Source organism: Globicephala melas, chromosome 13 (genome assembly GCF_963455315.2).
Source record: "Globicephala melas chromosome 13, mGloMel1.2, whole genome shotgun sequence".
Classification (NCBI taxonomy): Eukaryota; Metazoa; Chordata; class Mammalia; order Artiodactyla; family Delphinidae; genus Globicephala; species Globicephala melas.
Window position 1 is genome coordinate 48059748 of NC_083326.1, and position 22723 is coordinate 48082470.

A 22723-nucleotide genomic window follows, 5' to 3' on the forward strand; every position below is an offset into this window, starting at 1 on the left:
CCTGCCTCTCGCAGGTGAGGGCCCTGATAGCTTTGCCCCAGTTTTTAGTGTGTCCCCTCCCAGCATCTCCATTTAGACACATCATTTGCATTCAGAGAATAGAGAAGCATTAACCACTACATAGGGTCAAACCTGTAACTAAGCAATGAGAAAAACCAAGCAAAACGGAAATTGTTTGTAAAGTAGGCCTCTTCCCAATCCGGGCTTCCATCGTTGCAAACTTTAAATCTTAGGCATCTCAGTCACTGAATCTGCCCCAGTAAGAAAGAAAATTGTGAATTAAACTTATTTTGCAAGAAAAAAAAAAAAACCTAAAGAACATATTTGTAGATAAAGCCAAAGGGAAAATAGGATGTGGCACATATACTAGCTATGAAGGTTGGGGTTTAGTATTTTAGGTTGTAGCTGGTATTTTGGAGTCAACAACAAAATCTTCGAATTTTAGGTTACTTCTCTCGAAGGCTGAACATCGTTAGGACACAATTGTTAGTTTATCCTTAAATTTCCTCCTGTATGGCTTGGCAGACATGAAAGTTTGAGAACCTCAGAAAAACCACGTCGAAAGAACCTGCTTTGGAGAGATCACGGGGGTGTGGATGTGGTTGATGACACAGACTATTGAGTCCTTACAGAGAATTGTTTGTCTTCCGTTTTTAGATGGCTTTAATTCCTCCAAATTGCTCCTTGAATAATAGGAAAAAGGCAATTTGAATTTCAGTGACAGATTGGACATAACAGGTTGCAACTATTAGGTCTAATTTTACCATACTGAGAAATAAAATTGCCTAAACATAAACATCGATCACTGATGCAGTAAATTAATTTGTACAGAAAAAGTAGTTTAACTGCAGTGCACATTAAATATAGAAAAATTTCAAAATTACTGTTCTCTGAATTAATTTGTACACTTGTTTACTTGTTAAAAGCACGCATAAATTCTTTTTTTTTCCTAAGGCAGTGTGGGTTTGAATTGAGTAAGAAAGAAATATCAAAAGTGGCAAGGAAATACAGAGAAATGTACATCACACAAAATGACATGAATACTTGAAAATAATGTATTTTTTTCTCTTTCATCTTTGTGTTTAGATGCTATCTAGAATGTGCTTTGTTTTTGAATCTGTCCATAGGATCACTAAAGATGTGCTCATTTCCCCCCCCCCCTCATTATAACAAGATAAATGTGATGTTTTCATAGCCTTGACTTATGTTTGTAAGAATCGGAGGCCTGGAGTAATTAGAAGGGTTTTATGGTTTGGTTCCTCCGTGAGTTTACAGTCAAAGGCGTCCTAGGGCTTGGAACTGTTAACTTTGCCTTCGTGAGCAATCTGACCCAGGAATTCCTTTGTATTTAACACTTAAAAAAATCAGGGAACATGTTTTCATTGTTACCTGTAATTCCATTATGAGGGATGCATGGCAAAGTTTGGATGGTATCTTTGTAGATTGTTCCAGCCTCCGTAGAACTGGAGCTGGCAATGTGCTGCCGTTTGATACCATCTCCTGCCTACAGTTTTCAAGGACAGTGGTTCGATTCAAATACAATTCTGATAAGTGGCAGGTTTTCGTGTTTTTAATGCCTTGACAAGGGCATCACTCTCAGGAGAGGGAGGTGAAACCGTTTGGACGAGGATTCCGTCTCTGCTCCTTTGTGCTGACACACTAAGATAATGGACAATTAAGAGAGCCTTCACCGCAGGTGAAAGGATGGGGTTATCACTAATATAAAGGAGCCCATGGGGTGCTGGGGGATGAAGGAGAAGAGGAATGGGAATTTTTAAAAGGAATATAAAACACACAGATGAGATGCCTAATAACTGTTCACATATTGCTCGTTCACAGGGAATAATGGTGAGTGAGTGGAGTGTTCAGTGTTGCTTCCTGTAACTTAAAAAAAAAAAAAAATCTGGTTCATTGCATTTGACCCAAAGTATGCAGAAAACTTCCCCCTGTGCTGGTGTAGGGAGCCCAGACAATAAAGGGATTTGTTTTTGTAGAGTCTGGCTCTTAGACTGCCTTCCATGGGGTTTTGCAAATTGACCGCTGATAGTCTAAGGCAGTGGTTGTCAACCTTGACTGCTTTCCCCAGGGCCGCCCCCTCCCCCCACCCTAAGACAGTCTGATTTAGTTGGTCTGGACAGGGACCCAGTATTTTTTAAAGCTCCTCGGACAATTCCAAGGTGTACCCGGGTTGTGGGCTATTGCTACAGAGTTTATAACAGAAGGATCAAGCCCCTCAGTATTTGGTTTCCCTGGCAGACTGTGTGATTCTTGAAGAGATTTGAATAATGGTGTGTGTGCTGCTATCAGAGAAGGTGTGTACTGCATACGTTTCTAATAACCACCTTAGTGTTTGTGTGGACCGCACAGTTAGCATTCAGGTGCCTCTGGAAAGAAGTCCCTCCTCTCTCCACTACTGTTTCTCACTTGCCCTCACTGTCTTTTAGTTTCTGTTTGCTTTTTTTTTTTTTTTGCTAGATTATTGAAGCCTCCTCTTCCTGGGATAGCGTCATTATGCAATTTAGTACCCAGCAACTTTGTTCGTGCTCTTCTTAATCTGATAGGGGCAGCTGTTCTGCACGCATGTACATTACAGGGGAATGTTTCTCATACCATTTAGCACTCAGAAAAGTGAGACAGTCCTGAGTATCTCCAAACTGAGTAGAGAGGTTAACTGATTTTCTTTTGACTTCAACTTTCATTTGTCTCTGAGAGCCCCCAAAGACAATAGAGCACACTGCTTCTGGTAAGTATGGGTTCTCCTCAGAATGAAGAGATGTGTGTGATAAGATGGCTTGAAAAAAAGAGAGAGCTTGAGGGAAAGGAATAGGAGGGGAGGGAGAGAGAAGTATGTTAACTGCTTTGACTGCAAAATACCCCCTGGTAGCCAGAGATAAGACACCTTGAGCTACTCAGAAGACCTTAAACAGGATGTAAATGAAGCCAATAAAAATCATTTGAGATCAAGCTATTTTTCTACTCCCCTCCTATTTCCAGCTCTGACAGCAGAAGGCTTAATTTACTGTATGGCATTCCGCACTTACGTGCAGAACCCAGGAAGTTGCCAGCGACTGATAGGAGCCAGTGCAAAAAACAAGATATCTACGGGTTCGAGAGAGGGCCAAACTTAAGGCATTTAATCAGCAATCCTAGCCACACCTTCCTGAGTGGAGAAAGAGAATTGCTGATCTTCGGAAGCCCCCTTCCCTCTTCCCCTCCTCCTCCTTCACTTATTCATTTGCTTTGTCTTCAGTTTTATGACGACCTTTATTCTTTGAAATGGTTCACAGGGTGAGCAGCATTTCATAGCCTGTTGACATTTCTCATCAAGCTAACGCAGCTTGAAAGTAATTATCCACCAAAGTTTAGGAGTTAGACCTTTCCATGTTCACATTTGAAAGGAGCTGTTTACTCACAACTTCGTATCCTAATCGTGTAACATCCAGCCTTTATGTACTTGGAACTTTATAACTCTTCAAAATGGTTACTGTCTTTTTCTAGAAATTCACAGGCTGCTGCCAACAACACTCTTCTATAGAGAGGAAGTGACTTATGGGAGGTAGTTGAACTTGATACTGAAAAGATTTGAAGCTCGGAGTCCTACTCGTAGTGGGAGGAGGCAATGTTAAGGGATGGGAAGGCAAAGGATAATGACGTCCTTTTCTTTCTGGAAAAGCTGCTTCTTGGAAGAACTGGGATTCATTTTGGTCTCTGAATGAGGGAGAGAAAGCTCTCCGTCTCCCTTGCTCTAGTGCGGAGCGGCAAATATGGAAAAGGCACAGCCAAGCGGAGCAAACATGAAGCAGAGGATTTCAATGATTCAGAGGCGATAAAAGACTACAGTGGTTTTCAAACTCAGTAATACAGGGGAAGCACCCTAAAAGCTTGCTAAAAATGAGGATTTCTGAGCCCCATCCCTAGAGGTTCAGAGTCAGTAGACCTGGGCAGGGGCGTATGTGTGGGAGTTTGCATTTTCAACCACAGTTCAGGTGACTGGGGAGCAGGTGGTTGGTGGATTATGCTAAGAAACGCTGCCCTCGGTCATCTGGTTGGGGCCGAGGGTCGCCCTTTGGTTTCGTTGTGTGAAGTCGTGGTAGCTGCAGTAATCACAGAGGAAGGGGAGCTTAGAGGAAGGTGAGGAGGACCCTTTGTTGTATCCCTCATTGGATGAGTGGCAGGAATTGTGGTTCCAGAGGCAAGAGCATGAGGAAGGTGAAGCTGACCACGTGCTAATTTGATGGAACCTTTCCTCCTGCTTTTATTTGCCAATACCTGACCCAACGAAACCACTCCCCTCAGAGGAGAGGACGGAAGGAAGAGACCGAGGGGGAGAGAGATTGTTAAGGAAAACCAGAGGGGGGTGTGTGTGTGTGTGTATGTGTCTGTGATTTTTCTAGCTAGTAGCCAGAAGTAAAAATAAGGTAAGAAATAAGCTGTCATGATGTGTCAACAGCAGATTACAGGTTCATAGAATTGTTAGGTTTTTGTTTTCCTCTATACATGCATGTACACGTATGTCAATTAGCATAAATTGGTTTTGTAGTAGGAAAAGAAAACCACAATGAAATCTTTAACAACAACAACCAAAGAGAATAATGTGAAACACTATTTTAAGTTCACTCATTTACCCATAGAAACTACGTGACTGGGTGGCATTTGAGGCAGTTGTTGTTTCAGTGGGAGGGTAGGGAAGGGTGGACTCTGGGGGAGTTACCTGACACATAGACCAAGCTGCTTGCCTGGACACGGGGGCACTAGGGCTTGGGTTCTAGTGCCCCCATCAGCTCCCATTGTTAGTGCAAGATTATAACCTGTTACTCATCCTCACCAATCTGTGTGTTCATCTGTAAGATTAGCACTTGTTTTTCCCTAAAGACTAAGACTTCTCACAGATCTTAAATCTAATGTTTCATATATATGAAAAGGTAGGAGTGACAGCCTTGAGTTTTTTTTTTCTCTGTGTAGGCTTCAATCAAATTCATTTATTTTCTTTCCTTTGATCCCTCAAGTCAGACCCAGAGGTAGGCATAACCCATGCCAAACAACATCAGGTCATCTTAAGAGAAAAGAGTAGAGCTCAGATGTGGGAGGAGGCGTTGTGAAGATTCAGAAGCCAGCACTTTCTTACAGACAACATTGAGTCAGTCAAGATCCCAGAACTGTGCTAGTCGGTTTTATGTCTTTGGGTATTGGAGACATGATTTTGCAAGGGTCAGTAAGCCTTGGAAATACAGATATATGCTATCCATATTTCCCTTTTCAAAAGCAAATAAAACAAAAACAAACAAACAGTGCTGTAAATTTCTCTATGAAAATTATTCAGAATTGGTGCATTTCACATGTGAACTAAGCAGTTACATGTCAAATTCTTTATTATCTGACTAGAGTTTCTTAATCTACTCTTATTTGTATCATATTTTGTGTCCTCTATGTTGGGTGCTGGAGGGATAGGGGTCTTTATGTCCTTGTGAAACAAGTGCAGATGGAGTCTCCAAGGCTCCCAGACTCCGACCAGCCTCTTAACTCCCTTGTTACTGTGGCCACACTGCCTTGTATTCTTTTCTTATACATTGTTTTGTTATGTTAAAATTATCTTGGATTTAGGAAAAATGAAATAGTATTACTTGGAGGTATCATGGGGTTTTTAAGGACTGACTCTGTCACCAGTTTTCAGATATTTGGCAAGAAACTTCATCTTAGTTACATATATAAACAGACATATATATGTAACACACACACATATATATAAACACACATGTATATATACATACACTTATATTTTAATACAATTATACATACGCATATGTGTAAACTATATAATTGAGTATACAAAATATATAATTTAATAAAATAATATAATTATATGTAATATATATTAATCGGCAAAAAAATAGCATCATAAAGACTTCCCCTAATGAAGTGTTTCATTAAGACATGATTGCACATTTAGTCATATTAAGTGGCAAATTACTATGATTAATACTTTGCAGTGAGAAATAGCAAAGATATTTCAAAAATGTATGCCTTGATTTAACATAGATCATTCAGTCTGTTCTGAACATCAGTCAGTCCTGCATAAAAATATACATGCACACATAGCCCGTGCCATACTTTTGACTAGTACTGGTTCCCATAAATAAATTACCAGGACTGTTAACAAGAAAAAAAATGATAGAATGAACTGGTTTGAATTTTATTTTTATATTCATTCTAGGGAAGAGTAAATTGAACCAAAAGTGAGAAATAGAAAACAAAGGGAGAATAAGGTACCTGGAAAATCCATTAAATTGATAATCAGCATTATTTTCAGGATTGCCTTTTTCAAATTTTGCCTAATTAGGTAAATGAAAAAAAAAAACTACATGAATAAGCATACTGATATTAATGATCTGTGTAGAAATACTTTGTTATGCCCTAATTAGAGTTATTTTAAGAACATACTTTTGTCCTTTGCAGTTTATAAGCATTACCTCATTTAAAATAGATGACTCCTCGGACTTCCCTGGCGGTCCAGTGGTTAAGACTTTGCCTTCCACTGCACAGGGTGCGAGTTCGATCCCTGGTCGGGGAGCTAAGATCCCACATGCCTCACAGCCAAAACACCAAAACAGAAAACAAAAGTAATATTGTAACAAATTCAATAAAGACTTTAAAAATGGTCCACATCAAAAAAATCGTTAAAAAAATAAAATAAATGACTCCTTATATCATTTGTGTTACTTGGGATCCAACATCACTTTTCAGTTTTAGTTTTACTATGTAAAAGTTAATGATGAAAGTTAATGATGTGAAAGTTAATGATTCTGTTGAAACACCATAGAAATTCTGTCCTGTGAGGACGCATTGGCAATTTGTCCTGTAGATCTCGACATATGCATAAAATCTCAAGATAGTGTAGCACCCTCCCAATTTTTAAATACCACCATAGCATATAACTTCCCCATAAAATGCATAAACACTGATTGAGGAGTAGGCAACACAAACTAGTTTGAGTTGCAGCTGCCGTGTGGTTGGCTAGGTGCACTCACTAGCTTTTCTACTTCAGCCTGACAACTTGTGTGAGACAGTCTCTGCCTTAAAATAAAAAATGATTATTTGTCCCAGATCTTAATTCCTATCATATTTTAGACACATGAACATCAAAATCAAGAACACTGATGTCCACCGTATTATAATACCAAATGGATAATTGTAATATTTCCCCCCTAATCTTTGTAACAGCTTTTTCTATATTAGCACACCGTATTTATCACTTTACTGCACAATGAACCCACAGGGGGTGCTAATTGGTCATTAATTAAATTTTAGCCTTTCAACACTTTTGTATTCTCCAGTGGCTTTATCTGCAGTGAAGTATACGGTGTGGCCTTTTTAAACTGCCAAAAATTCATGTCAGCTTTACTGCTGCCGTGGATATAATACAGGTGAAATTCAGCTCGAGTGAACACCATTTCAGGACTGTTATAATTCCTTGTGACCAAAAGTTCGCCAGCCTTGGACCAAAGCCTACATGTTGGAAAGTATTCAGTAGAGTTCAACATGACAAAACATTCTCATAGACCAGACTCCTCTTTGAAATACAGAATTTGATCTATTTGTTTAAAAATTCTAGTGTGTAGGGCAGTTCTTCGAAAAACCAGTAACATGGTGGAATGATTTTTCTGAGGTCCATCATTCACTAATGAAGCCATTTTCAAACTCAGTTTTGTTAGTGGAAGAATCCCTTTTATGTTATGCTACCCCAGTGAAGAGGTTAATTTAAAATTACTAATGATTAACATGGTAGCACTGAGAAATTTGCTGAGTATATTTCAAAAGGTGTGGCTAGGGGCTTCCCTGGTGGCGCAGTGGTTGAGAGTCCGCCTGCCAATGCAGGGGACACGGGTTCGTGCCCCGGTCTGGGAGGATCCCACATGCCGCGGAGCGGCTGGGCCCGTGAGCCATGGCCGCTGAGCTTGCGCGCCCGGAGGCTGTGCTCCGCAACAGGAGAGGCCACAACAGTGAGAGGCCCACGTACCACCAAAAAAAAAAAAAAAAGGTGTGGCTATATTTTCAAAGCTTAATAGGTATATTTCACACTAGAGCAAAGGATTTTGAAGCAAAGTAGAATTTGCCCTTGAGAAATTTCTGAATAGGTAAAATAGTGAGATATTGGGCTGGAGTCAGAACTATGGGATGTGGCTTCAAGATTTTGAATGCAAGCCATCCCATTGTGGGGATTTTATTCCACTAATGGATTAATCACAGCTTGCCAGTGTGTGCTGCTATTAAAGAATGAGCTCCTGCACATTGATTTTCAAGATAACTACTATTAGCGTTCAGATTTTTTTTTTGTATTTTGGTTTATTTTTATTTTTATTTTTTTTTTAATTTTTGGCCACATGGCTGGTGGAATTTTAGTTCCCTGACCAGAGATTGAACCCGGGCCCTCAGCAGTGAAAGCACAGAGTCCTAACCACTGGACCGGCAGGGAACTCAATTCCTATTTCTTATTTTTAAACAAAAATGCCTTTTAAGTCCTTTAAAATTCTTAGAATTTCAATATGAAGAAAGCAACCACTAAATTATAGTTAATTTTTATTCCTCTGTAATGTTTTCACATTTATCAGTTATAACCTAACGGTAACTTTGACTTTTAGAGTAGTAGTAATAATTTAGTACATGTTTATATTGTAGCAGTTCAGAAAGCTCTTTCATACAATGTCATGTTTGATTCTTATTATATCAACTATGGGGAAAGCTAGAATTTTTCTGATATTATAGACAAGGAGGCCAAAACTTTTTTTTTTACTTTTTTTTATTTTTGGCGGTATGCGGGCCTCTCACTGTTGTGGCCTCTCCCGTTGCGGAGCACAGGCTCCGGACGCACAGGCTCAGCGTCCATGGCTCACGGGCCCAGCCGCTCCGCGGCATGTGGGATCCTCCCGAACCGGGGCACGAACCCGTGTCCCCTGCATCGGCAGGCGGACTCCCAACCACTGCGCCACCAGGGAAGCCCAGAGGCCAAGACTTAAATAAAAAAAAAATATATATATATATATATATATAGTAATTTATAGAGTTCATAAGCTAGTTATCAGACCTAAACACATAGTAGGTGTTTAATAAATGTTGGTTATATGAATGAATAAATGAAATAAGCAATGAAGAAGTACTTCAAATTCTTTGTGGTATGAGGTCATATATAAATACAAGACTTCTAAGTAACGAAAACACGCCTTTTAACTCAAAATAGTTGAGATAAAAAGAAAACAGACGGGAAATTCACCGTGATGATGGCTGTCATTATTAAAGGAGAGATAAATACATTAAATGATGTAGAACGCTCACAGCCACAGCACTGTAAACAGATGTGTAGCACATGATTGCCAATTACTGAACGCCAAGAGGTTGGTGCTTATCGCTAGTTATATATATTTTTAAGTGAGCCAAAAGATGGAAACAGCAAAGCTGTGCTCACCCCCGTACGTAACTGGAAACCGCTTTTCCTTCTGTCTGGCTTCAGAAACACGTCTCAGTTTCCGTGAGAGAGACGATGACTGTTCTTTAACTGGTTTCACGTCAGCTTTTTCCTCCGATTTGAGAGGTGGAGTTAAGTGTGAACTGCTTAAGAATGCACTGTTTTCTGTTTAATTTGGCGGCGGAAGATGGAATTCATTGAGCTCCGTCTGTTCAAATGAACTTTAAGCAACAGCAAGCGAAACATTTGTACTTCTCCGCACACGTAACAGAACTGTGTCTGGTGAAAGAGACAGCTTGGATATAAAGCCCAGGATTACCTAAGGAGGACAGCGCGGGGGTGATACCAATTTATCTCTTTGGCTCATCCAAAGCATTAAAGGATTGTTGGGGAAAGTGAGCCTCTTTTTTATTAGAGAGTATTGAAAGGAAAAAAAGAATAACCTCTGAGCTCTGATATCTGGAATTCATCTTGACTGTGTTAAAAAATGTGCTCCTCCAACTGCAGCTCCCACAGCTGCTATCATTAATGAGTGACCACCCTTTTCCCTCCTAACCTAACTGTTAATGCATTTAATTGGTCCTTCCAGTACAGTTTGTAATATTACAGAATTTAAAAGCGTCTGTGAATTATAAGTAATTTTCAAGTTCACTTTTCTCTTTTGAACACCCAGTAAAGAATATTCCTTTTCAAGTAGTTAAATAAGTTACATGACAAAGGAGTGAATTTAATGTGGGACGGTTGATTTTTTTAAAAAGTGTGATAGCTATATTACTGAAGTTGCAGCCTTTCTAAAACTGTTGACACTTCTGTTGAGAATGAAAGGAAACAATTGTGTAATAATGCATAATGATTTATTTAGAATGACCATATCCTTCAGCAATTTAGATCATTGCTTTAAAATGTATTGTGCAATTTGGTGAGATGATTTTAAATACGATGATGCAGAGTTGTTACTGTGATGGCTCTGGGTTAACATGACAAATATCCTTGTTACCTGTGTCTGTTAAACACACATTTCAAAATATTGTTCTGTCTTGATAGCACCTAACTTCTCTCAGCCTTTGTGCATACCTGTATATTTCCCTCAAGATTCTCAGTTTAACTGTCTTAAGGTGTCTTAAGTTAATGAGTGGAAAAAGGACTATGAACTCTAGTATGAAAGTTCAGAACTGCTCCTAGAGCATGCTGGTAGAGAGAAAGAACCATTTTCAGCCAATGGAGGAAATAACCTGGAAATTTCCTTTGGTCTCATGCTTTCACCTACTGTCCTACGCTTAAAAAAATCATCTACTAAATGAACTTATTTTGATGTTAAATAATGCAGTGATTGTACTGCTAGTGTTTTGAGGGATAAGAGAGGTCATTTCCGAAGTCCACCCTTGGCTTTGGAATTACATAGCAAAATACTTGTTCCAAGGTTATCTGTCAGTAAAGGCCAAGATTGTATCATATGTATAATAATTTAATACTTGGGTTTATGGTCCATTACCTTTTAGATATCACCAACAATTTATATTTTATTTTCTTGGTGGCCGAATATACAACTGTGAATGCTTAAGGCACTATTTGGGCCAGTCCCTAAAACTGATATTCCAGTGGTTCAATTAAAGAAAAGAAAATGTTAAAATATGTTTATACTGCACACATTAAGAAGCTTACATGTGAAAAGGTACATGCATGCAACACATGTAAGTCTTTTTGTTTACATATGCAGCTTTTCCTTCAGCGATGATAGGTGCCCTAGAGATATTCACTAATCTTTGTAACACCCCAGAGGGTAAGTAGCAAGAATTATCATCTTCATACTGCAGGTGAAATACCTAGGTAGGGGCAGATTAAATGACTTGGCCAGGTCACTCTCTAAGTCAGTTACGAAGCTAGAAATAAAACTCCGGACTCCTGACTTTTAGTTCTCATTCTGAGTTATTGCTCTTCGAAAAGAGAGGTACCAGAGCTGTCAGTATTCGGGCTTCTTTTCCTCACTTGAAAAGTCACCAGTGATGTAAATCCTGTCCCCGTTAAAGAAATCTTGCTGTGTGGCACTTGCACACACATGATACTGAGTCCCCGAGGGCAGTTTAGTGAGTTCTCTGCCTTTACAATGAATGAGCTCAGGTAGCAAAAGGACATCAGTAAGCCAGCTTCTCGTGGGCCCAGCCCTACGAAGAACTAAATGTATTGGAAGTTTCCATAACTTCAGAGATTCGGATCACTTCTTTAACATGTACAGTGAGTCAATCCACTTTGTTACTTGACTTCCTCCTTAATAATTTCAGGATTGCCCGTATTGTTGGAGTCAGCATTCTAAAATTAGGCTTGGTCCCTGCCCTCCAGAAGCGTGTACTTTACCCTAAGACTAAGACATGCTTTACGGTGCAAAAATAAAAAGCTGTAGCATCACCCCAAACCTTCCTGTGCATCTTCTCTTCCTCCTTCTTTGACCTTATTTTTTTATTGGCTACTTCAGTTGGATTTGAAAGCCAAAGAATGGCCAGACCCTCAGCATTTTTCTTCCACAATGACAGGCTGTAGACGGACATTATCAGCCCCCCATTTGGCAACCCAGCAGCCCTTCCCAGGGTGTGTTCGTCTGTCCATCCCCCAGTAGCCAGGGTAAAATCATAGCCAATCTTTGCTGTCTCCTCCAGGGTTGGTACATGAGGGGCGATGGCTCATGTCACAGAGGTACTTTGTGCTCTGGCGTCTTTTTTTTTCCTGCACAATCCCTCCTTCTAATACGACTTCACTTTTCTGTTAGTGAGCACTTTCCCCCATAAATAGGACCGAACAGGTGTTGCTCTGCCGCTAACTGAGTTTCCAGCTGTCATCCTCCGACGTAGACCCAGCAAAATCTGTTGTTTGGTCCTTTCAGGCAGACTAGAGAACCATCAAGCCCGAGATGGAGGTCTTCCTTGCAGGATATGGCAGTTTTGTTGCCAGAAGATGGTCGGGAAAGCCTGGCTGGCTAACAAAGACAGGCCTTCAGCTGCTGGGTGTAGTTCCAGTTCTGCATCCCCTTTGGCAGGAGCACAGAGGCTGCTGCAGTGTGGCCAGCCAGCAAAATTAGGAAATAAGGACCTCTTTTATTTACTCAGGCTGCTGAATCATGGGCATTCCTGTCTGCTTGGAGAAAAGTCAGGCGGCTCTCCTTTCCACTGAAAGTCTCAGGAGTGTTCGAGACTTTCATCTCCGAGTGTTCACACACTTGTTTTAATGTGCTTTATGGAAATGGTGAAACTCAGCAAGTACAGTTGCTGTAGAAAAACATCTGCACTAACTATGCACACACATTTGCATCTTTAAATAGACTTTTAGGCCACGGAGCCGGTTTCCAGCAAAGTTTTTTTTGTTGTTGTTGTTTTTTTCTTCTTCTTCCCGTTGTAAGAGCTATAGCTCTCTGAGAGTCAGCTAGTGTGAAGTGACTGATTCCAAAAAAAATTAAAATTTAACATGGACATGTTAAGTACTTCACATTGAAATGCAGAAAACGTACCATAACACAGAAACACACTTCTGTAAGAAGTAGCACTTAGTGAGTGTCAAAGGGTAAAAAAGTCCAAGTTGACTCAGTAACAGGAGTTGAAAGAATCCTCCACACTTTCTTCCAGATGAAAAAAAGAAATTGAAATTGTTTAAGTCTGTAGTAGCCATTTAAACATAGTTTGTGTTGTGAATGCCAAAAAGCTTAAGGTAATGGGGACGAGTAGCTTTCAAAGACTTGGGTAGACCTCGGAGAATGTTGGCAACACCACCACACCACAAAAGTCTGGGGAGATTCTGATACCCTTAGAGCATGGATCAACACCCCTGGGAGTCTTGTCAGTGAGTTCCTTGTGCATCCCAGGGAGAAAAGGCCCACTTACAACACTAGCAAATGAGCGTTTTACAATTTAGATTTTAAAACAGAAATCAGCCTTTCGTGAAACCTTTGCTTATTTTTCTAAAAGTAGCATTCCCTGCTCAAACTTTTTACTTCTGCTGAGTGTCCCTCAATCCCTCAGCCTAAGCCCTAATTAGGAAGCCGGTAGGTGATTTCCGTGTATCTCAGTTACAAAGACACATCATCTTCGATTATCACGTCCTCTTTATCCCAAGACCAAGTAATAGGGACAGGAGAGAGAGTGAAGAGAAGATTTCTAGTTCCCTTGAATCTTGGTTTGAGTAAAAACTTGATCCTGACCCTCAGCTCACTTGACTATATTTGAAATTTATAAGCTTAGGAGAACAGGTATGTAAGAGGTATAGTCAGGCATGGCCCACAGACAAGAACCTGATTTAAGCATGGTGTCATGTTTATAATGGTCTGTTGCTCAATAATTCTTGGTGCATTTGTATAATGATATATCATGCCTGGGCATAATCTGCAATTTAATAATAAATTCACTTGCTGAATTTTCAGGCTCAGTAGCTCTGTTCTTTCAGTCTAGATGCATGACAAATTCTGATTCATTGTTTTCCCCAACTGTACAAATGAGATGATGTGTCTGAAAATATTTTTAAGTGAAACAACAGGATGTAAGCCTAAACAAGGAATGTGTGGAAAGTGGTAGATTTTCTTCTTAGAATGCTGAGCAAATTTAATAGAGAGTAAACTTTTTAATTAGGGGAAATATTTCCAAACTTTGGTTTGTTTTAGGGCTACCAGCCTTAGGTAGCTCATGTCTTCTAAGGGGAAAGCTAGACCATCATTGAAGTCTTTGTTTTTAATTTTTCAAAATTGTCTCTCTGTATGTTAGGTGATGTGTTTATCTGCATATATTCTTTATGTGTATTCACCCTTAAACTGAAATCACACCCACAATTGTCAGACTCTTTCTTATGCTGGAAACATGTTAGGTTATAGACGTATATAAATGAGGATGCAAAATCATGTGGTTTTCAACTTGTATTGCGAAGCTCTGTTGCAGTGGGCAGGGATCCAGGAATGGTGTTTGGTTGTTTTCTCAGAGTTAGATGGTTGCCATCTGGCATTGATAGTGAGATGGTGTTGTCATCAGTTTCTAGATGCAGGAAAGGAATGATCCTCATCTGTTTCCTGTGGATAAGCAAGAGGTTGATAATCTAGGAAAATCTTGTTACCTTAAAGAAAGCAGACGTGGAATTTGTTTACATAATGCTTGCCAGTTTCTACTTTTGTGTTAATAATATAGCTTGCTAGTGAACTTTAGCTTTGAAGAATTTTAAAATGTATTTGATCATATTCTAGTTGCATCTTATTGGAATACCCCAATAATATTCTAATTGAACCTACTATTCTAATAGAATCACTGTCTCCACCAGGCACACTCCATGGTCTTTACTTGTCTGCCTTTATGAAAAATCTGGCTCCTTTGGAGAATGAAAAGCTTTTACAATGTCTTCCGATCCTGAATGATAGATTGTTCTGAAAAGCCAGAAAGAGGTTTTACAACCTACTTGAGAAGGTCTCATTTTCCACTTGAATATTAAGAAAGTGACAGAAGTAAGAGTGTACACTAGCTACAAACGTGGTTAAAAAACCGCCCAATATAAAGCAGAGTTACGTTATGGATAACTTGCTAAGATTATATCTGGCTTTCAGGCTTGTTTGTCTTCTCTTTGTTACCCATAAATCTTTCAGCATTTAGCATAATCATTTATCACTTTTCCTGTTTCCAGTTTTTCACAAGTTGCTTTGTCTCTGCTCACCTCAAAGTGCAGGTCCTGTTTGGCTAAGGAAGTTCATGCTGCTGAAGCTTTTGCAAAAGGAAGAAATGGTGGGCCACCTCTTGAACTTTCCAAACAAAATACACTATTACAATCTGGCCCTTGTGAAACTCATTTTTTTCTTGATCCTGTCTGATCCTAGCTACATGTAATATCTAGCAGTACCCGTCTAACATCTAATAATCCATTTTCTGGCCTATGCTATTCGAATCTTACAGTTATTGAAGAAGTCCTGGTTGTCTTTTATTACACAAGACATAATTATTATTGTGTCTTCTGTCTTCTTTCATGTGCTTACTTTTTAATATTGTTTTGCTGCATGCAATAAGGTCTGTATCAATAAGAAGCCCATAAAAGATTCTGGTCTTCAGAATTGCCTTTTTATATAAAAACAAGCAAAATTCAGAGGGAATATTTTATTAAATATTAGACATCTGGGTTGACTGCATTAATTTTAAATCATTCCTGTAATATTTCCTCTTTTCATTTGGTCCTTCAGATGCTCACATAATATGCAAATCATTTTAGAATGAACACAAAAGAAACATTAAATATATTAAAATCTGCATTTTAATAAAATTGTCAATGCATAATACATACGTTGCTTCTAAAGAAGAATGATAAAAAGTAATAAAAGGGTAATTTAGGCACAGAACTATTTAATATCTTTTTATATTTTACAATCCAGTGAAAAGTAAATGCAGAAGAAAAGCTTGGGGCTCGGATTTGAAAGTGTTCCACTCAAATATTCTCTCCTTTTTTTTTTTCCCTGAAAGGTTCTTGTTGGTCCCACCCTGTGTACAGTACACTCACAGTGGTACAGTAAACTCACTCTTCAACTCTCAACACGGAAAATGAAACGTTCCGATGCTTTTTGTTGCAGATGGAGTGGATGTGGAAGATGACCCCACTTGCTCCTGGCCGGCTTCCTCACCTTCGAGCAAGGACCAGACTTCCCCCAGCCACGGAGAAGGTTGCGATTTTGGAGAGGAAGAAGGTGGCCCTGGACTCCCTTATCCATGCCAATTCTGTGACAAGTCGTTCAGCCGTCTCAGCTACCTAAAGCACCATGAGCAGAGTCACAGCGACAAGCTGCCTTTCAAATGCACTTACTGCAGTAGGCTGTTCAAACACAAGCGGAGCCGAGATCGCCACATCAAACTCCACACTGGGGACAAGAAGTACCACTGCAGCGAATGCGATGCCGCGTTCTCCAGAAGTGATCACCTCAAGATCCACTTAAAGACTCACACGTCCAACAAGCCATATAAATGTGCCATTTGTCGCCGTGGGTTCCTGTCCTCTAGTTCCTTACACGGACACATGCAGGTTCACGAAAGGAACAAGGACGGCTCCCAGTCCGGTTCCAGGATGGAGGACTGGAAGATGAAGGACACTCAGAAGTGCAGTCAGTGCGAGGAAGGCTTTGACTTCCCGGAAGACCTCCAGAAGCACATTGCAGAGTGCCACCCCGAGTGCTCCCCGAACGAGGACCGGGCGGCCCTCCAGTGTGTCTACTGCCACGAGCTCTTTGTGGAGGAGACCTCCCTGATGAACCACATGGAGCAGATGCACGGCGGGGAGAAGAAGAACTCCTGCACCATCTGCTCCGAGAGCTTCCACACCGTCGAGGAACTGTACAGCCACATGGATAGTCACCAGCAACCGGAGTCATGCAACCACAGCAACAGCCCTTCCCTGGTCACGGTGGGCTACACCTCCGTGTCCAGCACGACTCCGGACTCCAACCTCTCAGTGGACAGCTCGACCATGGTGGAAGCCGCCCCGCCAATCCCCAAGAGTCGAGGGAGGAAGCGGGCCTCTCAGCAAACCCCGGACATGACCGTCCCCTCGAGTAAACAGGCAAAAGTCACCTACAGCTGTATTTACTGCAACAAGCAGTTGTTTTCGAGTCTGGCGGTTCTGCAGATTCACCTGAAAACTATGCATTTAGATAAGCCAGAGCAGGCCCACATTTGTCAGTATTGCTTGGAGGTGTTGCCCTCCCTCTATAACCTCAATGAACATCTTAAGCAAGTGCACGAAGCTCAGGACCCAGGTCTGATCGTTTCTGCCATGCCTGCCATCGTCTACCAGTGCAACTTCTGCTCTGAAGTTGTCAATGACCTCAACACCCTTCAGGAACACATCCGATGTTCTCACGGATTTGCCAACCCTGCGGCTAAGGACAGCAACGCTTTTTTCTGTCCCCATTGCTACATGGGGTTCCTCACTGACTCTTCCCTTGAAGAGCATATAAGGCAGGTCCACTGCGACCTCAGTGGCTCCCGATTTGGGTCTCCAGTGCTCGGGACTCCAAAAGAACCAGTCGTAGAAGTCTATTCTTGTTCCTATTGTACGAATTCTCCAATATTCAACAGCGTTCTTAAACTGAACAAGCACATCAAAGAGAATCATAAAAACATTCCCTTGGCCCTGAATTATATTCACAACGGGAAGAAATCCAGGGCCTTGAGCCCCCTCTCTCCTGTGGCCATAGAGCAGACATCTCTTAAGATGATGCAGGCCGTCGGAGGTGCGCCTGCGCGGCCAGCGGGAGAGTATATCTGTAATCAGTGTGGTGCTAAGTACACGTCCCTGGACGGCTTTCAGACTCACCTGAAAACTCATCTCGACACCGTGCTACCGAAACTGACCTGTCCTCAGTGCAACAAGGAGTTCCCCAACCAAGAATCCCTGCTGAAGCACGTCACCATTCATTTTATGATCACCTCCACGTACTACATCTGCGAGAGTTGTGACAAGCAGTTCACGTCAGTGGACGACCTTCAGAAACACCTGCTGGACATGCACACCTTCGTCTTCTTCCGCTGCACCCTCTGTCAAGAAGTTTTCGACTCGAAGGTCTCCATTCAGCTCCACCTGGCCGTGAAGCACAGTAATGAGAAGAAAGTCTACCGCTGCACGTCCTGCAACTGGGACTTCCGCAACGAGACAGACCTGCAGCTGCACGTGAAGCACAACCACCTGGAGAACCAGGGCAAAGTGCACAAGTGCATCTTCTGCGGCGAGTCCTTCGGCACCGAGGTGGAGCTGCAGTGCCACATCACCACCCACAGCAAGAAGTACAACTGCAAGTTCTGCAGCAAAGCCTTCCACGCCATCATCCTGCTGGAGAAACACCTGCGGGAGAAGCACTGCGTGTTTGACGCCAAGACGCCTAATTGCGGCGCCAACGGGGCCTCGGAGCAGGCGCAGAAAGAGGAGGTGGAGCTGCAGACCCTGCTGACCAACAGCCAGGAGTCCCACAACAGCCACGACGGGAGCGAGGAGGACGTGGACACCTCGGAGCCCATGTACGGCTGTGACATCTGCGGGGCGGCCTACACCATGGAGACCCTGCTGCAGAACCACCAGCTGCGGGACCATAACATCCGGCCCGGGGAGAGCGCCATCGTGAAGAAGAAAGCCGAGCTCATCAAAGGCAACTACAAGTGCAACGTGTGCTCTCGAACCTTTTTCTCGGAAAACGGCCTCCGGGAACACATGCAGACCCACCTGGGCCCCGTCAAACACTACATGTGCCCCATCTGTGGGGAGCGCTTCCCCTCCCTCTTGACTCTGACCGAACACAAAGTCACGCACAGTAAGAGCCTCGATACCGGAAACTGCCGCATCTGCAAGATGCCGCTCCAGAGCGAAGAGGAGTTTCTAGAGCATTGCCAAATGCACCCCGACCTGAGGAATTCCCTGACGGGATTTCGCTGTGTGGTCTGCATGCAGACGGTGACCTCCACCTTAGAACTCAAAATCCACGGGACGTTCCACATGCAAAAGACGGGCAACGGGTCTGCGGTCCAGGCCACGGGGCGTGGCCAGCATGTCCCCAAACTGTACAAGTGCGCGTCCTGCCTCAAGGAATTCCGTTCCAAGCAAGATCTGGTGAAACTTGACATCAACGGCCTGCCATATGGTCTGTGTGCCGGCTGCGTGAATCTCAGTAAGAGCGGGAGCCCGGGCATCAGCGTCCCTCCCGGCACGAGTAGACCAGGCCTGGGCCAGAATGAGAACCTGAGTGCCATGGAGGGTAAGGGCAAGGCCGGGGCGCTGAAGACGCGCTGTTCCAGCTGCAACGTTAAGTTTGAGTCTGAAAGTGAACTCCAGAACCACATCCAAACGGTCCACCGAGAGCTGGTGGCAGACGGCAACAGCACGCAGTTGAAAACGCCGCAAGTATCGCCCATGCCCAGAATCAGCCCCTCCCAGTCGGATGAGGTAAACTCGCCTTCTTAATGTTTGCTCTTTAACCTCCTCGAGAATCTGTCTCCACTTTACGTTTACACTTTGCTCAGCTTTAATTATTGTCAGGTGCCGAGAGGTGTTTGGATCAAAATGCGGTGGTGGTTTTTCCCCCATAGCCATTAGCTAGCAATTACCTGCTTCTCGATAAGCAGCATTTTGGCTTGAATGGTGCAAAATAGGACTAATTCCAGACTCCCTAGGATATCGTCTTCTCTATGACTGAAGAGACCTGCACTCATGCCAACACTACCTGAGATCTGGAATCTCAGTGTAGCTTCACTGCGAGTTGAAATCCCCAGCTATGACTTGTGTGTATGGCAGAGAGATAATGACATAAAAGTAAAATGCTATGAGCCAACACTCTGGCTTAGAGTAAATTAAAGAGAATATATATGTTTGTGGATAACAAATTGGGTAGGGCTGGCTTTTTAATACCGTGTTGTCAGCACTCACTGTTTCTCTTTGTCTTCTGGGTAGTGAGGAAGATGTTTCTCACAACAGGATGTTTTCAAAGCCCCTACGTTTATTAAGCGCCACATGGTCAACATTCGTTTTAAAGGCACTCTCCCCAAGTCTTCGCTCTCTGGGTTTGGGTTTCAAAGTGAACATGTTTTGGTTTTTTTTCTTAGTTGAAGAGTCGTTTTGGGTCTTTTTTCGCATAATGAGTCTGAAAAACAAGTTCATTTACAGTGAAATAGTTTTGTAAGTCATCATTCCTTGAAGCTGAGCAGAGGATGGCTCATTTTATTATAATTTCTTTATGCTTTATCACCTGGTGTCTAATAGCTCTCTCCCCTTCCCTACCTGCCCCTATCTGGAGATCCATCCAAATGAAAACCCCGGGGAGACCTATCTCCCTTCAGTCTGGGGTCACTGCCTTTTCCTTATCTTGTCTCTGCACTCACACCCTCTCCAAGGTCCCCCTGCATCTCTCTGCAGATAGCCATCACTCAGCTAGTAGGGGAAGGCTGAGAAGACGAACGCAGAGCCCGTCCTCCTGAAATGTGCATCTGTGTGACAGGCAAACTCCCAAACTTTGAAGCTGCCTTCCCTTCTCTCCTCCTCAAGTAAATCCGCACCTTTCTCTCATCTAAATAAACAAAATCCTTTCAAACTGGAAGAACCTTGTTTTGACAATGGTTCATGACTCATGTGTTGGATCAGATCACTTCTTTTGAAACAAATATTTCTAGTTGTAATCATATGAAATGAATTACTTTTTCCAACTTTTTATCTCAAAAATGTTTAAACTTATAGAAAAGTTAAAGGAATAACACAGTGAACGTATGTATGTGTCCGTGTATCCATGTCACAGGTTTATCAGTTACGAACATTTTGTTACATTTTTCTCTCTCTTTGCAACCTTTTTAATTAACCTGAGCTACATGAAAGTAAGTTGAAGATAACGTTATCTCCGAAGAAAAAGGGCATTTTCCTATTTAACCACAATATCATTAACTCAGGCAATTATTGAAATCAGCTAAAGAAATTAAAGAAATCCATACTATCATCTATAAATCTATATTCACATTTCCCCAAATCTCCCCCAAATGTTTTATTTTTAAATGCTTTTGAACAAGAATTCTTAAAAAGTTTATGCAGAAAATTATTCCTCTCTTTTGTCTTGTTCTGCTTAACATATATAGAAGAGTTTTTATATTCAGGTTTAATTTAAATAGTATATAAAAGGTGTTTAAAATGAATCTCTGTATGTGTGTGTGTTTGTGACTGTGGTGGTATGTGTGCATTTAAAACCAAGCAAAATCTAGCTTTTGTGTCTTAATAGATTTATGGAGAGGCAAGTGCCTGTTTCTTCTTATCTGTTCATGGTTTAGATTTTCTGATATTTCTAAATTGCTCTATATTATAATACCATTTGAGGTGAAATATTTTAAAAATGAAGGAGGACATATGAATAGTCTTTATCTGTTAATCTGGTTAGAGTTCATTAGGAAAAAGTTTATCTTTAAGGGATGGTCAAGTCTTCAATTATACCTAAAATCTTAACGATAATTTATAAAGCTTAACTATATGCTTCACTTACATAAAATAATATATAAAGTACTTTAAAGTACTTTTTAATTTTAATTCTTACAATAGTGTTTTTTAAGCACCTGCTACTGAGGGTGAAAAATGACTCCATGCAAAAGAGTACCTCCTTATTAAATCTGATTAGTAACTTGTAGCAGTGTCCTTAATTGACCAGATATTAAGATTCAGTTGTACATTTTTTCTTTGTGCCTTAACAGTACACTAATCTATTCAACATTTTCACCATTGTTACTATTTTTTCTTTATTATACTATTTGTCATAAAATTTTATGCGCCCACTTCCTTTCTGATACTCTGTACCATAAAAAATGTAAAGTAGACCATACTATTTGGACTTGACATAGAAAATTATCTAAACATATGTAAAGTTTTACGAAAAGGAGCCTAAAAATATTGCATCGGCAAGAAAAAGACATATAATAAATATTAATTTGTTCCCATTTTTTGTTAGCCAAGTTAAGCTTCTATGACCTCTCATTGTGAGTATTGTGTAAATTTTTCACCAGTGGCAGTAAAGGCGAAGTTATTACATAAGACTTTGCCAAAAGACAGGCATGCCATGTGGAACTAAACTTTATCACAAAAAAGAAGTATCACATGTATGTCCATTGACTTAGATGTCCTAGGTAGGAACTGAAGGACTTAGCAATGTAGGTGGTATTTTCATCTCTTCTTCTTGCTGAGGATTGAGGCTTCAGAAGAGAAAAGAAGAGAATAAAACCTGAGTACCTAGATGTTGTCAAGAACCAGATTAGAGTTTTCTGGGCTATGACTTACAGTCACATAAGGGTATTGATAGATGCTGGAATGCATCTTTCAAAGACTGAAAAGAATGTTACTCGGTCGAGACTAGAGTACCTATTTAATAGGGATTTAGATATAATCTAGGGAAAGATAAGTACTATATAAACCCATATAATCCAAGAAATAGATGAAAGCCTAGGCATATGACAATTAAAGAAGAATAATATTAGGTAGCTGTCATATGATGGAGAAATTTGGAATTGAAGAGAGAAGATCTGAATTTGAACTCCCATTTCTTCTGCATGCTGATTTCTGAATTTGTGAAAAATGTTCTCTTTGTACCAAAATTCTATAATTATTAATCTAAATTTGCCATGGAGACTTTGTTTTGAATAAAATATTTGGGGGAACCTAATCATTTCTGTTTCCTCCTCAAAGGTTGACTATGATATCAACTTGTACCTGCAGTGATTCCATAAATGGTAGAGAGAATTTGAGAGAGAAAGAACACTGGACATC

At 41.1% G+C, this 22723-nt stretch overlaps 1 protein-coding gene across 5 annotated transcripts in view; it reads left to right on the forward strand.

Moving 5' to 3' along the window:
- ZNF521 (zinc finger protein 521) overlaps positions 1–22723 on the forward strand; it is a 283327-nt gene that overhangs the window by 102040 nt on the left and 158564 nt on the right. For all 5 annotated transcript variants that reach the window (XM_060310466.1, XM_030842565.2, XM_070046973.1 and 2 more), the window contains one exon: positions 16029–19381. In XM_060310466.1, coding sequence (XP_060166449.1) covers positions 16469–19381 — 2913 coding nt within the window. In that variant the 5' untranslated portion in view covers positions 16029–16468. The remainder of the gene's footprint in view (positions 1–16028; positions 19382–22723) is intronic.